This window comes from Salvelinus alpinus, chromosome 3 (genome assembly GCF_045679555.1).
Source record: "Salvelinus alpinus chromosome 3, SLU_Salpinus.1, whole genome shotgun sequence".
In the NCBI taxonomy this organism is placed as follows: Eukaryota; Metazoa; Chordata; class Actinopteri; order Salmoniformes; family Salmonidae; genus Salvelinus; species Salvelinus alpinus.
In genome coordinates this window covers 80176785-80191362 of record NC_092088.1, presented here as the reverse complement: position 1 = coordinate 80191362, position 14578 = coordinate 80176785, and the positions used below count along the sequence as shown (strand labels likewise).

Here is a 14578-nt window from a genome sequence, read left to right as displayed (position 1 = left end):
TTAACTTCATGTACTGTCACGCAATCAGGCAAGATGGGACAGATATGTCAACAAAACCTAGGTGGCAGGTAGCCTAGTGGTTAGAGCGTTGGACTAGTAACTGAAAGGTTGCAAGATCGAATCCCAGAGCTGACAAGGTAAAAGAAGAAAAAAAAATTGTTCTGCCCCTGAACAAGGCAGTTAACCCACTGTTCCTAGGCCGTCATTGAAAATAAGAATTTGTTCTTAACTGACTTGCCTTGTTAAATTAAGTAGTTTTCTTTCAACATGCCACTGTGACTGATGAATATGATCATAATTGTGTTCTAGCATATCATTAATGTGAGGATAGCCCAAGAAGGCTTCAGTGATAGTTTAAACAGGGAAAGTCATGGCCGGCGAAGCCCTCGCTCTTAATCATTCCTTCAAATGCCAACCTCAACACTCAGTTGCTAGTGAGCCTATCAACAACATGCATGCAATGCCATTTAGTAGATGCTTCTGTTGAAAGCGACTTAGTGCATACATTTTATATATGGGTAGTCCAAGGAATTGAACCCACTATTCTGCACTTGCATTCTAGGCTTATTGCATTACTTAGTGATGGATGTTTCAGTTGTGTAGAATATCAATTGTATCCTCATGCATTAGTTTAGTAATAGTAAATAGTAATAAGCTTTAGGATTATTTTTTAGTTGGTAGAGGACATTGTGGACCATTCTAGATCCGGCATCCTTCACACTGTTTCAAGAGGGGTGTGCCCAAAGGTAATAGTGCATGCACAGGTGCATTTTTGGAAACAAGTGCACCTATGGCCATGCTCTGTTTTAATCTGTTCTGAAAAGTAATGCAAGGTTATTTTTAGCAGATGGTAATATTAATGTTTCTTACTGTTGCAGGATTTCAGGTCGCGGTGAATAATAGGCACAACAGCCTCCTCATGTAGGTAGTGCATGCCCCTGGCGATTTGAACAGCCCAGTTGACAAGAATGTGTGGGGGTATCCTCCGACCAGTCAAAGCCCGGGTAAGAGTCCCTCCACGAGCATATTCCATCACCAAGCACAGGTTCGGCTCCTCAAGGCAAACACCTTCAAGTTTTATTATATTGGGATGTTGTAGCATAGAAAAGAGCTTGGCCTCTTGTTTAACACCATCCGAAGTTGCAGTGATGTCTTCGTCAGGATCCTGTCGCGCTGCCTTCACAGCGACCTCTTGGTCCTTCCATGCCCCTCGGTAAACTTTACCAAATCCCCCGACACCGATTATTTCCTCTAAAACGAGTTCGCTAAAATCTATTTGGATGGGAGTACTCGGACGCTCCCTCACCCCTACCGTGCTACCGTCTGGAAGTCTGTAAATGGCAGGTTGATCGGTAACATAATTTGCAGGGAAAATCCCGACTCGATGGTTAATTTTACCCGTCCACCATCCTTCATCTCCCGAGATGGCAGCATCCTTCGAGAGGACCTCAACAATGTCCCCCCGCCGCAGACTAAGTTCGTCTTCTCCAGTACTTCCATAGTCAAACACTGCCGTCCACAGCGATCGGGACAGGGGAGCAGAATGAGCCCAAGCTCTTGCAGTGGGGGAATCTGTCCAGGCATGCTCTCCCGTGTCTTTCGGTCGCCCCTCACCGTTTGGGAAACCGCCCTTGGAAACATCCATTTCTCGGTGGCTGTAGCCGCACCATATAGGGTGCAAACTGTTGACGAAAAAGCAAACGATCAAAGGACCTCTAATCGGAATGCTCGTGAATCGTTCAGAACGATATCACAAATGGGCAAGACGGTTCCAGCATGGTATTCCAAAGTCTTGGTAAAACTCGTTTGCTACTTTCATCTCTCCACGTCGCCACAGGGAGTTTCTTTGTGGGTCAACTTTTGATAACTAACTAGGTAAAACTAGCTAGCTAATACCTAGCGTGTTATAAAGTTACGCTAGTTGGAAAAAACAAAGCATATTTATGTAGCCAACGAGCTACTTATCAGAAAGTGTACATTAAAGTTTACCCAGTCCCAACACGGACAGAGTGAAAAATAAGCCCATTACAGCTACTTAACTTAGTAGCTAGCAAAAAGTGCATAGCTAAATGTACTAACGTTAGCAGCTACCTAATTTAGTAGCTAGCAAAAAAGGCATAGCTATACGTGAAAACGTTAGCTCCTGAATTTTCAGGCTATGACGTTTATCAAGTGCCAAAACAGTACCTGCAGTCACATTATCGAAATAAACTTTGGTTAAACACCAGAAACATACACCAACACCAGGATTAGCTATATTATTGCTGGTAACTACGCTATTGCCAAGCTAAGTTTTCAGTTAGCTTTTAGCTGGCAAGTTTAGCTAACGTTAGTTGAATCGCTCTCCAAAACCTTTAGCTGGCCAGCTAACTCATTCGCTATACTACTATAGTAACGTTACTGCACTGACACTTGAACATTTGGAGCATACATTCTGCTAATGTCTTGTCGTGTAACCACCAATGGAACGTTTTGTTGCGTTGAAATGATTCGCTAGGATCCGAAAGATATCAAACGTTTCCGCAACTTCCCTCAAAACAACCCGTACGGCACCGCCATCGCTCCAACTTATGCGAACTGTCTGACACACTATTCAGCGTCTGGCTGGTCCTGGAAAGTTTGCGAACGCTGCTGGAGCTGTTCTGTTCTACACGTAGATTGGTGAATTTAGCCTCACGTGACATGCCTGTCCCTATAGGAAAACGAGGAGGAGCAGTTGGGAGAGTAGCCTCCGTGTGCAGAAGAGGGCGCGCTGTGATGGAAAATTATGCAATATTATCGATGATAGCAATAGTAGGCTGATAATGAATTACAGTGCAGCCATGCGTAAACTCATTATTTGACAAGCACCAACACGACAATCACATCTTAAACCAAAGAGTAATAACTGTTTATTAATGATTCATAAACTAGCTTACATTAATTTGGCCTATAATTTAGGCCAGTAATTAACTGTCTAGGCCTATTTATTAACCCTTTTAGACCATATTTTTCAACAATTGCATGTACTTTTTAGGCCCTGTAAGAAGTTTATTTTCGTGGGTTTTGAAGAATATGGCTAAGACCTGAAATAGCTTAGTTGGTTCTAATAGCCTTATAAAAAATCTATTGAATGTCAATTAGTTATATATTAGTGTTTTATAACCACCAAAAATTACCAGTTATAAATAGGGCCAAGAGCTAGGCTTTAGCTCAGCAAGCTAACACAGGCCTGTGGCACACATTTGCTGACAACACGGCGGTGGTAGAACTGATCACCGACGGCGATGAGGCAGTGTGGTGCCAGGACAACAACCTCTCCCTCAACATCAGCAAAACAAAGGACCTGATCGTGGACAACAGGAAACGGAGGGGAGAGCACGTCCCCATCCACATTGATGGGGCTGTAGTGGAGCGGGTTGAGAGCTTCAAGTTCCTAGGCATCAACATCACTAAGGAATTAACATGGTCCGCATACACTGTTCACCCACACAGTTGTGAAGAGTGCACGTCAGTTCCTTTTTCCCCTCAAGAGGCTGAAAAGATTTGGCATGGGCCCTCAGATATTCTATAAGTTCTACAGCTGCACCATTGAGAGCATCTTGACTGGCTGCATCACCGCTTGGTACTGCAACTGCAAGGCACCCATCCATAAGGCGCCACAGAGGGTGGTGAGTACGGCCCAGTACATCACTGGGGCCAAGCTCCCTGCCATCCAAGACCTCTACAAAAAAAAAAGAGGAAGGCCCAAAAACTTGTCAAAGACTCCAGCCACCCTAGCCATAGACTGTTCTCTCTATTACTGCACAGCAAGCATTACCAGTGCACCAAGTCTGGAACAAACTGGACCCTGAACAGCTTCTACCCCCAAGCCATAAGACTGCTAAACAAGACTGCTAAATAGCTAATCAAATAGCTACCCGGACTACCTGCATTGACCTTTTTTTGCACTAGCTTTCTTGTACTGACTCTATTAACACACACTGGACTCTACCCACACACTCACACATAGTTACACTGACACCACAACATACACATACACACACACTACATATGCCGACACGTGCATAGCACGTGCAGACATGCATACTGACGCCATACTCACGCACACACTCACAGACACATTCCCACTCATCACATATGCTGCTGCTACTCTCTATTATCTATCCTGTTTCCTAGTCACTTTACCCCTACCCATATGTACATAGCTACCTCAATTATTCATTATTCACTGTGTATTTATTCCTCGTGCACATTTCTATTTTATTTTGTATCTTTATCTTAACCCTGCATTGTTGGGGGCCTCCTGAGTGGCGCAGTGTTCTAAGACACTGCAGTGCTTAAACGCGTCACTACAGACCCGGGTTTGATCCCAGGCTGTGTCACAACTGGCCGTTTCCAGAGACACATGAGGGGCGAAATTTCCTTGTCCCATCGCGCTCTAGCGACTCCTTGTGGCTGGTCGGGTGCCTGCAAGCTGATTTCGGTCGCCAGCTGGAAGGTGTTTCCTCCGACACATTGGTGCGGCTGGCTTCCGGGTTAAGTGAGCAGTGTGTCAAGAAGCACTGCGGCTTGACAGGGTCGTGTTTCGAAGGATGAATGGTTCTCGACCTTCGCCTCTCCCGAGTCCGTAGGGGAGTTGCAGTGATGGGACAAGACTATAACTACCAATTGGAGAGAAAAAAAGGGGTAAAAGTACAAAACAAACAAAAAAATGCATTATTGGAAAAGGACCCATAAGTAAGCATTTCACTAGTCTACAACTGTTGTTTATGAATACAATTTTATTTGACATACTGTACCTGGAGTTGAACCCAGTCATTCATACCTACAAATGGCTTCAAAACGGCATACATAAAAGTATATATTGTAGGCATATCTCATGGAATTTGGGTGACTTGTCAAAGACTCCAGTCACCCAAGTCATAGACTGTTTTCTCGGCTACCGCACAGCAAGCGGTACCGGAACACCAAGTCTAGTTCCAAAAGGCTCCTTAACAGCTTCTACCCCCAAGCCATAAGACTGCTGAACAATTAATCAAATGCACTATTTACATTGACACCCCATCTCCCTTTGTTTCTACACTGCTACTACTCGCTGTTTATTATCTATGCATAGTCACTTTACCCCTACCTACATGTACAAATTACCTCGACTAACCTGTACCTGTACCACATTGACTCTGTACCGGTACCCCCCTGTATCTAGCCTTGGTATTGTTATTTTATTGTCTTACTTTTTATTTTATTTTTACTTTAGGATATTTAGTAAATATTTTATTTTTAACTCTATTTCTTGAACTGCATTGTTGGTTAAGGGCTTGTAAGTCAGCATTTAATGGTAAAGTCTACACCTGTTATATTTGGCGCATGTGACAAATAACATTTTATTTTATTATTTTACTTCGTATATACATTACCAGTCAAAAGTTTGGAGACACCTACTCATTCCAGGGTTTTTCTTTATTTTTTCTATTTTCTACATTGTAGAATAATAGTGAAGACATCAAAACTATGAAATAACACATCTGGAATCATGTAGTAACCAAACAAGTGATAAACAAATTAAAATATATTTTAGATTTTAGATTCTTCAAAGTAGCCACCCTTTGCCTTGATGAAGGCTTTGCACACTCTTGGCAATCTCTCAACCAGCTTCATGAGGTAGTCACCTGAAATGCTTTTCCAACTGTCTTGAAGGAGTTTCCACAAATGCTGAGCACTTGCTGCTTTTCCTTTACTCTGCGGTCCAACTCATCCCAAACCATCTCAACTGGGTTGAGGTCGGGTGAGGCCAGGTCATCTGATGCAGCACTCCATCACTTTCCTCGGTCAAATAGCACCTACACAGCCTGGAGGTGTGTTTTTGGTCATTGTCCTTTTGAAAAACAAATTATATGCCCACTAAGTGCAAACCAGATGGGAATGGCGTATCGCTGCAGAGTGCTGTGGTAGCCATGCTGGTTAAGTGCCTTCAATTCTAAATAAATCAGAAACAGTGTCACCATCAAAACACCCCCACACCATCACACCAACTTCTCAATGCTTTCCACCGGTCTAATGTCCATTGCTCGTGTTTCTTGGCCCAAGCAAGTCTCTTCTTATTATTGGTGTCCTTTAGTACTCGTTTCTTTACAGCAATTCGACAATGAATGCCTGATTCATGCAGTCTCCTCTGAACAGTGTATGTTGAGATGTGTCTGTTACTTGAACTCTGCGAAACATTTATTTTTGTACTGCAAGATGAGGTGCAGTTAACTCTAAGGAACTTATCCTCTGCAGCAGAGGTAACTCTGGGTCTTCCTTTCCTGTTCTTGCCATAATATGGACTTGGTCTTTTACCAAATAGGGCTATCTTCTGTGTACCACAGAAGGTTCAAATGCAATCAAATGATTGGTTCAAATGCATTAAGAAGGAAATAAATTCCACAAGTTGACTTTTAAGTAGGCACACCTGTTAATTGAAATGCATTCCAGGTGACTACCTCATGAAGCTGGTTGAGAGAATGCCAAGAGCGTGCAAAGCTGTCATCAAGGCAAAGGGTGGCTACTTTGAAGAATCTCAAATATATCATATATTTGGATACGTTTATCACTTTTTTGGTTACTACATGATTCCATGTGTGTTCTTCGCTATTATTCTACATTGTAGAAAATAGTAAAAATGAAGAAAAACCCTTGAATGAGTAGGTGTGTCCAAGCTTTTGACTGGTACTGTATATTATAGACATTATGTAAGCCTAATATTATTATTATAAGAACTCATGCGTTAATTTTGATTTGCATCACTGCAAGGCTACTGTCATTGACACGTTCCACGAATTAAGCCGCGCAAAAATGCACGAAATTTGATGAAATGCATTATGTACATATATGCACGAATTGTATGTGAGACTGTGTTTATGCTTTATATTCAATCATCAGGATAGTACTTAAAAATATATATATATATATTGTTTATATAATGTTCGTACCAAAGAAGTGAAAAACATTTCATGATGATTTACAGTCAATTTTAAATGGGAAATTACGTCAATAACCATAAGGTAGATTCAATTCGATTCAGGATCAGCTCATAAACCGCATATGAGTGTTAGTGATGCAGCACTGTATAACTGCTCGTGCTCTCTCAGGATCTGCGCATCTTGGACCCACGAACAGAGGATTAGAGACAGCCGTCCACCATGTGAGACCTGACATTCGGATAGAATGATGCAGCGAGTAAATCTCGAATGATAGTTTGATAGAACCTGAAGGCCTAGATTTTCAACATGGTAGAGGCGTAATAAATGGGCTACATATGCATTTGTACATCGTTTGTAGAATCCATCGCATTTGAGGAGGATGGGCTCGCAACTGGTACAGACTTTGCGTCAAGGGGTTTGGGCATCATTGACCGGAGGATGGTACCATGACCCGGACCAGAACAAATTCAATAACTCCTGTCACCTCTATTTGTGGATGTTCCTTCTGATGTTGCCACTATTACTACATTTGGTGAGTAAATTAAATCGAAGGCCCAGATCTTGTGTAGTCTAGGCTATAAGGTTTTAGTGCGCCGCCGCATCACGAAGAGCCCTTTTAGTTAAAACAAACACGGTTCTCTTGGAGAAACATTCCAGTCTCATTTTTTATTTAGAGCGATATTTTTATCTTCAGCACTGAAACTTTTCCGCTTATTAATTAATTAATTATATTGACAGAAAATGGAATTGTTGCATTTGGGACGTATGTCTGCCAGCCACAGTGATGAAAAAGCAGAGAACTCCAGGCATTGTAACACTGACTACACAGCGTTCATAAAGACAAGCGGCAGCACAGCTAAACCGTCTCTCTCTTTTGGATGTGATAGTAAGCCTACAGCAGGCACTCATTCGCATTTGAGCAAATTAGTGTCTAGTAGGCCTAGGTCATGAATGCTGTTTGGGTTTGGTTTAATTTAGTCAAGATAGCCTATACAATTATTTCGGGCACCAGATGTGGGCTCTTAAATGTGTCCCTTTATTGCCATCGTAATGGAATTGCATCTATTATCTTGCAGAAATGCTATACACTTATCAGACCTACTGTGTTTCAGAATAGTACCTCTTGTCTGCTTAAATACATGAGTGGTTTCAATTAGTAAAAAACCCACAAAGCTTGTTTCATAGTTTATTTAGAATTAATTTGATAAAAAAACGTCCAACAACATATGAACTGTTCTGAAGACCAAAAGCCTCCTGGTTATTTGTGCAGATGTTAAAGTGATGGAGTACTGCCATTGTTATGTAATGGTGTAATGTTGTCTCACGCTAACCACTTTCAAGCAGATTAGTTTTGTCCTCTATTTCAAGTTCCTATTTTATTCTCTATATCATAGAATGTGAGATTGTGCCACTTCATAAGGGCCAGAATTTCTATTCTCTCGATTTCTCCGAAAATAGTTCTAGAAGTTGATAGGTCGACTTGTCGAAAGACTCTTCTCAGAATGTGGCTGAGGAGCCAAATGATCACATTATATGGGTGGAGCATTGACTTCTCAATCAGATCATCCATAGGCAATAGTTTTTCAGTATTGCCTTTGGCTGTTTGAGCATAATGTTACATACAGTTGAAGTCGGAAGTTTACATACACATAGGTTGGAGTCATTGAAACTCGTTTTTCAACCACTCCACACACTTCTTTTTAACAAACTATAGTTTTGGCAAGTCGGTTAGGACATCTACTTTGTGCATGACACAAGTCATTATTCCAACAATTGTTTACAGACAGATTATTTCACTTATAATTCACTGTATCACAATTCCAGTGGGTCAGAAGTTTACATACACTAAGTTGACTGTGCCTTTAAACAGCTTGGAAAATTCCAGAAAATGATGTCATGGCTTTAGAAGCTTCTAATAGGCTAATTGACATGATTTGAGTCAATTGGAGGTGTACCTGTGGATGTATTTCAAGGCCTACCTTCAAACTCAGTGCCTCTTTACTTGACATCATGGGAAAATCTTTGGCGATGTCATCTACAAAATAGCCTCCAACACTGTACTCTGCAAACTGGATGCAGTCTATCACAGTGCCATCCGTTTTGTCATCAAAGCCCCATACACCACCCACCACTGCGACCTGTATGCTCTCGTCGGCTGGCCCTCGCTACATATTCGTCGCCAGACCCACTGGCTCCAGGTCATCTATAAGTCTTTGCTGGGTAAAGCTCCGCCTTATCTCAGCTCACTGGTCACGATAACAACACCCACCCGTAGCACGCGCTCCAGCAGGTATATTTCACTGGTCATCCCCAAAGCCAACGCCTGATTTGGCTGCCTATCCTTCCAGTTCTCTGCTGCCAATGACTTGAACAAATTGCAAAAATCGCTGAAGCTGGTGATGTATATTTCCCTCACTAACTTTAAACATCAGCTATCTGAGCAGCTAACCGATCGCTGCAGCTGTACATAGCCCATCTGTAAATAGCCAATCCTATCTACCTACCTCATCCCCATATTGTATTTACTATTCTGCTCATTTGCACACCAGTATTTCTACTTGCACATCATCATCTGCGCATTTATCACTCCAGTGTTAATTTGCTAAATTGTAATTACTTCGCTACTATGGCCTATGTATTGCCTTACTTACTCATGCCATTTGCACACACTGTATATAGACTTTCTTTTTTTCTATTGTGTTATTGACTGTAAGCTTGTTTATTCCATGTGTAACTCTGTGTTGTTTGTGTCGCACTGCTTTGCTTTATCTTGGCCAGGCCACAGTTGTAAATGAGAACTTGTTCTCAACTAGCTTACCTGGTTAAGTAAAGGTGAAATAAAATGTTAAAAATTAAAAAATCTGAAGAAATCAGCCAAGACCTCAGAATTTTTTTTTTGTAGAACTCCACAAGTTTGGTTCATCCTTGGGAGCAATTTCCAAATGCCTGAAGGTACCACGTTCATCTGTACAAACAATAGTACGCAAGTATAAACACCATGGGACCATGCAGCTGTCATACCGCTCAGGAATGAGACGCGTTGTGTCTCCTAGAGATGAATGTACTTTGGTGCGAAGGCGCAAATCAATCCCAGAACAACAGCAAAGGACCTTGTGAAGATGCTGGAGGAAACAGGTGCAAAAGTATCTATATCCACAGTAAAATGAGTCCAATATCGACATAACCTGAAAGGCCGCTCAGCAAGGAAGAAGCCACTGCTCCAAAACCGCCATAAAAAAGCCAGACTACGGTTTGCAACTGCACATGGGGACAAAGATTGTACTTTTTGGAGAAATGTCCTCTGGTCTGAGGAAACACAAATAGAACTGTTTGGCCATAATGACCATCATTATGTTTGGAGGAAAAAGGGGGAGGCTTGCAAGCCGAAGAACACCATCCCAACCGTGAAGCACGGGGGTGGCAGCATCATGCTGTGGGGGTTCTTTGCTGCAGGAGGCACTAGTGCACTTCACAAAATAGATGGCATCATGAGGCGGGAAAATTATGTGGATATATTGAAGCAACATCTCAAAACATTAGTCAGGAAGTGAAAGCTTGGTCGCAAATGGGTCTTCCAAATGGACAAAAAACCCAAGCATAACCCAAGCATAAAGTTGTGGCAAAATGGCTTAAGGACAACAAAGTCAAGGTATTGGAGTGGCCATCACAAAGCCCTGACCTCAATCCTATAGAAAATTAGTGGGCAGAACTGAAAAAGTGTGTGCGAGCAAGGAGGCCTACAAACCTGACTCAGTTCCACCAGCTCTGTCAGGAGGAATGGGCCAAAATTCACCCAACTTATTGTGGGAAGCTTGTCGAAGGCTACCAGAAACATTTGACCCAAGTTAAACAATTTAAAGGCAATGCTACCAAAAACGGATTGAGTGTATGTAAACTTCTGACCCACTGGGAATGTGTTGAAAGAAATTAAAACTGAAATAAATCATTCTCTACTGTTGTTCTGACATTTCACATTCTTAAAATAAAGTGGTGATCCTAACTGACCTAAGACAGAGCATTTTTACTAGGATTAAATGTCAGGAATTGTGAAAAATTGAGTTTAAATGTATTTGGCTAAGGTGTATGTGAACTTCCGACTTCAACTGTACATTACATTACAGCCTCAAATAGCTCCTCTGGTGTTAAGTACACCCAAGATGAAGGGTTATGTTTCAGACTTCTTGTCATATTATTGAGGAAAGGGTGGGATGCACTCTGCTCAATGTGATGAAGAAGAATAAGAAGTATTTTTGAATAATTATACTTTTTTGGTCAAGATCGGAGTTTTGAGATATTGAGGGAGTTGGTGTGTTCTTTCCTCAGGCTCTTCCGCCCACCTCCATGGCACTTAGTATATACTGCACCTCAGTCACCATTTTCTTCATCACCATAAAGATGGTCAACTATCGCCTCCATGTGATGTTTGATGAAGGCGACGTTGTGACCCCAAGCAGTCTCTCTGATGTCATCCAAGGTGCAGAGAATAAAAGCAACACCTCAGATTCATGTCTTCCAGCTAAATTAAGGTGAGCATGTTTATAAAAACAAAATGTATAACCAATATATTCCAAAGTATATATAGTTTGAAGTAGTGCTTTTGTCTTGAAAAACATGTCATCCTTTGATAAAGGAACTACCACAGATGACCACATACTCTCTACATCTTTCCAAATAGGAAAAGCAGCACGGTTCCTGACAGTGTTGCCATGACAACGTTGACCAGAAACAGGCCGAATCCAGTCATCCAGGTTACAGTAAAACAGACAGAGACGGACCCTGGGTTGATTGGAGTGGTTAGTGTACCATTTTAACTACTCTTGAGCTACATTCTACCACTTGTTATACTGAACTAAAATATAAATGCAACATGTAAAGTGTTAGTCCATGAGCTGAAATAAATGTTTCATGAGCTGAAATAAAAGGTCCCAGAAATGTTCCATTCACACAAAAAGCACATTTCTGTCAACCTGTGTTTATATCCCTGTTAGTGAGCATTTCTCCTTTGCCATGATAATCCATCCACCTGATGGCTGTGGCATATCAAGAAGCTGATTAAACAGCATGACCATTACACAGGTGCACCTTGTGCTGGGGACAATAAAATGGCCACTCTAAAATGTGCAGTTTTGTCACACAACACAATGCCACAGATGTCTCAAGTTTTGAAGGAGCGTGCAATTGGCATGCTGACTGCCAGAATGTAAACCAGAGCTGTTTTCAGAGAATTGAATGTTCATTCAGAATTTGGCAGTACGTCCAACCAGCATCACAACTGCAGACCACAACTGCAGACCAGCCCAGGACCTCCACATCCGGCTTCTTCACCAGCGGAATCATCTGAGACCAGTCACCTGGGCAGCTGATGAAACTGAGAATTATTTCTGTCCGCAATAAAGCTCTTTCGTGGGGAAAAACTCATTCTGATTGGCTGGGCCTGGCTCCCTAGTAGGTGGGCCTGGCCCCCATGTGAGTGGCCCTCCCATGTTGGTGGCCCACCCATGGCTGCACCCCTGCCCAGTCATGTGAAATCCATAAATTAGGGCCTAATGAATGTACTTCAATTGACTGATTTCGTTATATGAACTGTAACTCAGTAAAATCATTGAAATTGTTTCATGTTGTATTTATATTTGTGTTCAGTATATATTATGGAATAGACATTTTTTGTTTGTTTAATGAGCACCATTTTCCCCCTTTTTCTTTCCACAATCATCCATATCTCTTGCCCTTACAGGAGTGCCCAAAATCAGAAAACTTAAAGAATACTGAAGGTACTGTGCGCTCATATGTTTTTAAAACTGGTCTGATTCCCCCTATAGCAGGAAATGTATTTTCTATTCTCAAATCTCACTGTGAGAATGAGATGATCTTCCTGGAATGCATTGTATGGATGTAGTGATACATTGATTAGCACTCTTTATGCTCTTTATGCACTCTTTATGCACACATTATTCAAATTCAAATATGCTCAGATAAGCATGCCATCAGCTTCCAGTAAATGTTGTCTCATCATGTTGGTTTTGCAAAGTGTTGCTGAGAAGATCAATATCCTTTATTGTTAGTTAAGAGAAATTGTAACGACTGATATGTCATTTTTTTGTATTTATGAGTCTAAATTCCTGTCAATATGCTCTTTGTAACATAGTGTATCTGTTGCAGCCCAGAGTGACAGTATCCCTGAGGAGAAACAACCAACAGAGAGCCTGCAGCATGAGGAGGAGCTCTCCCCAGAGGACCTGTCTAGCCCCAACCCTGACCAGGCCACCCCTCTTCTGCTGGGGGAGCAGAAGCATGTGGCTCATAGGGAGATTGCTGATGAGGGATTGCTCTCCTCCAAGAGGACTGATGAAGAAAGAAGAGAGCAGAAGGAGCTGGAGAAACAGCCTCAAAAGGACCCCAACAACAACTCTCTAGAGGTCATTCGGGAGCATGATGACCCCCTCCCACCTCCTCCTCAGAATGACCAGCCAGAGGAGACATACTGCTCGGACGAGATAGCTGTTGTCTTGGTTGACAACTCTGGGCCATCAGACCGCCTGGACGAGAACGACACAGTCAAGATCATCATCACAATGATCTGTGATGCCCAGACGGCTGCGGAGCTGGAGGAGTTGGTCAAACAGAGCATCCTGGAGTCTGCCCAGGCACAGATGGTCATCGGCCACCATGGAGGGGCTGCTGGCGACTGCCTCATCAAAATTCCTGTTATCACCTTTGACTCGCCTGAGGATGATGAACAGAGCGGTGCAGAGAATGAAGGGGAACCGTTATCTGAGGTTGACCCTGCTCAGCTGCAGACTCCAAGCCCAGACGGCCAGATCACCAAAGAGTTGATGAGCTCTGACTCTGCCGCTCTGGACTGCCGGGACTTAGAATACAACAAGGCAGACCTGGAACGCCCCACCCCCCTGTTGACCACAGCCGACAACAGCTCCTCTGGCATCGACGTCCACTCCCACCCTGATGAGAACGACCCTCCAGACCTCAATGTGGATGCAGATGGCTTCCTGCGAATCCCGTCTACGTTCAGGAAGTACGGCCCGGGGGGCAGGACACACGTGCGAGGCCTGAGCATGGATAGTGGGAAGGATGCAGTCCTCATTGCGGACAGATCACAGAACAGACAGACTACCATGACCTCGTCTAAGTCAGACCTGGAGGCCAAGGAGGGCCAGATCCCCAACGAATCCAACTTTGTGGAGTTTGTGTCGCTGCTGGAGTCCATTAACAGCACCAGGGGAGCCAGTGGAAACCCACCAGAGGAGGCGACAGAGGAGGGGGACAGAGCCGTGAAGGAAGGTGAGTTAAGCCATATGCATGGTTTCCTGTCTTTCCTGAAATGTATCTTCACGGAGGGTTCTTCATATACAGCGCATTCGGAAGTATTCAGACCCCTTGACTTTTTCCACATTTTGTTAGGTTACAGGCTTATTCTAAAATTGATTACATAATTTTTTTACCCTCATCAATCTACACACTATACCCCATTATGACAAAGCAAAAACACGTTTTTAGACATTTTTGCAAATGTATTCAAAAAAATATATATAATTTTTTTTTAAATACAGAAATCAGCCAAGACCTCAGAACAAATATTGTAGACCTCCACAAGCCTGGTTCACACAGACCCTTTA

The 14578-nt window shown here is 42.6% G+C and overlaps 2 protein-coding genes across 5 annotated transcripts in view; one reads left to right on the top strand and one right to left on the bottom strand.

Moving 5' to 3' along the window:
- Positions 1 to 2627, bottom strand: part of LOC139571428 (mitogen-activated protein kinase kinase kinase 21-like) — a 37517-nt gene extending 34890 nt beyond the window's left edge. For both annotated transcript variants that reach the window (XM_071394290.1, XM_071394291.1), the window contains exon 1: positions 871 to 2627. In XM_071394290.1, the coding sequence (XP_071250391.1) occupies positions 871 to 1645 (775 nt within the window). In that variant the 5' untranslated portion in view covers positions 1646 to 2627. The remainder of the gene's footprint in view (positions 1 to 870) is intronic.
- A 4432-nt stretch (positions 2628 to 7059) lies between these two features.
- LOC139571427 (pecanex-like protein 2) overlaps positions 7060 to 14578 on the top strand; it is a 35183-nt gene continuing 27664 nt past the window's right edge. For all 3 annotated transcript variants that reach the window (XM_071394288.1, XM_071394289.1, XM_071394287.1), the window contains exons 1-5: positions 7060 to 7476; positions 11268 to 11470; positions 11620 to 11737; positions 12679 to 12715; positions 13104 to 14243. In XM_071394288.1, coding sequence (XP_071250389.1) covers positions 7324 to 7476; positions 11268 to 11470; positions 11620 to 11737; positions 12679 to 12715; positions 13104 to 14243 — 1651 coding nt within the window. In that variant the 5' untranslated portion in view covers positions 7060 to 7323. The remainder of the gene's footprint in view (positions 7477 to 11267; positions 11471 to 11619; positions 11738 to 12678; positions 12716 to 13103; positions 14244 to 14578) is intronic.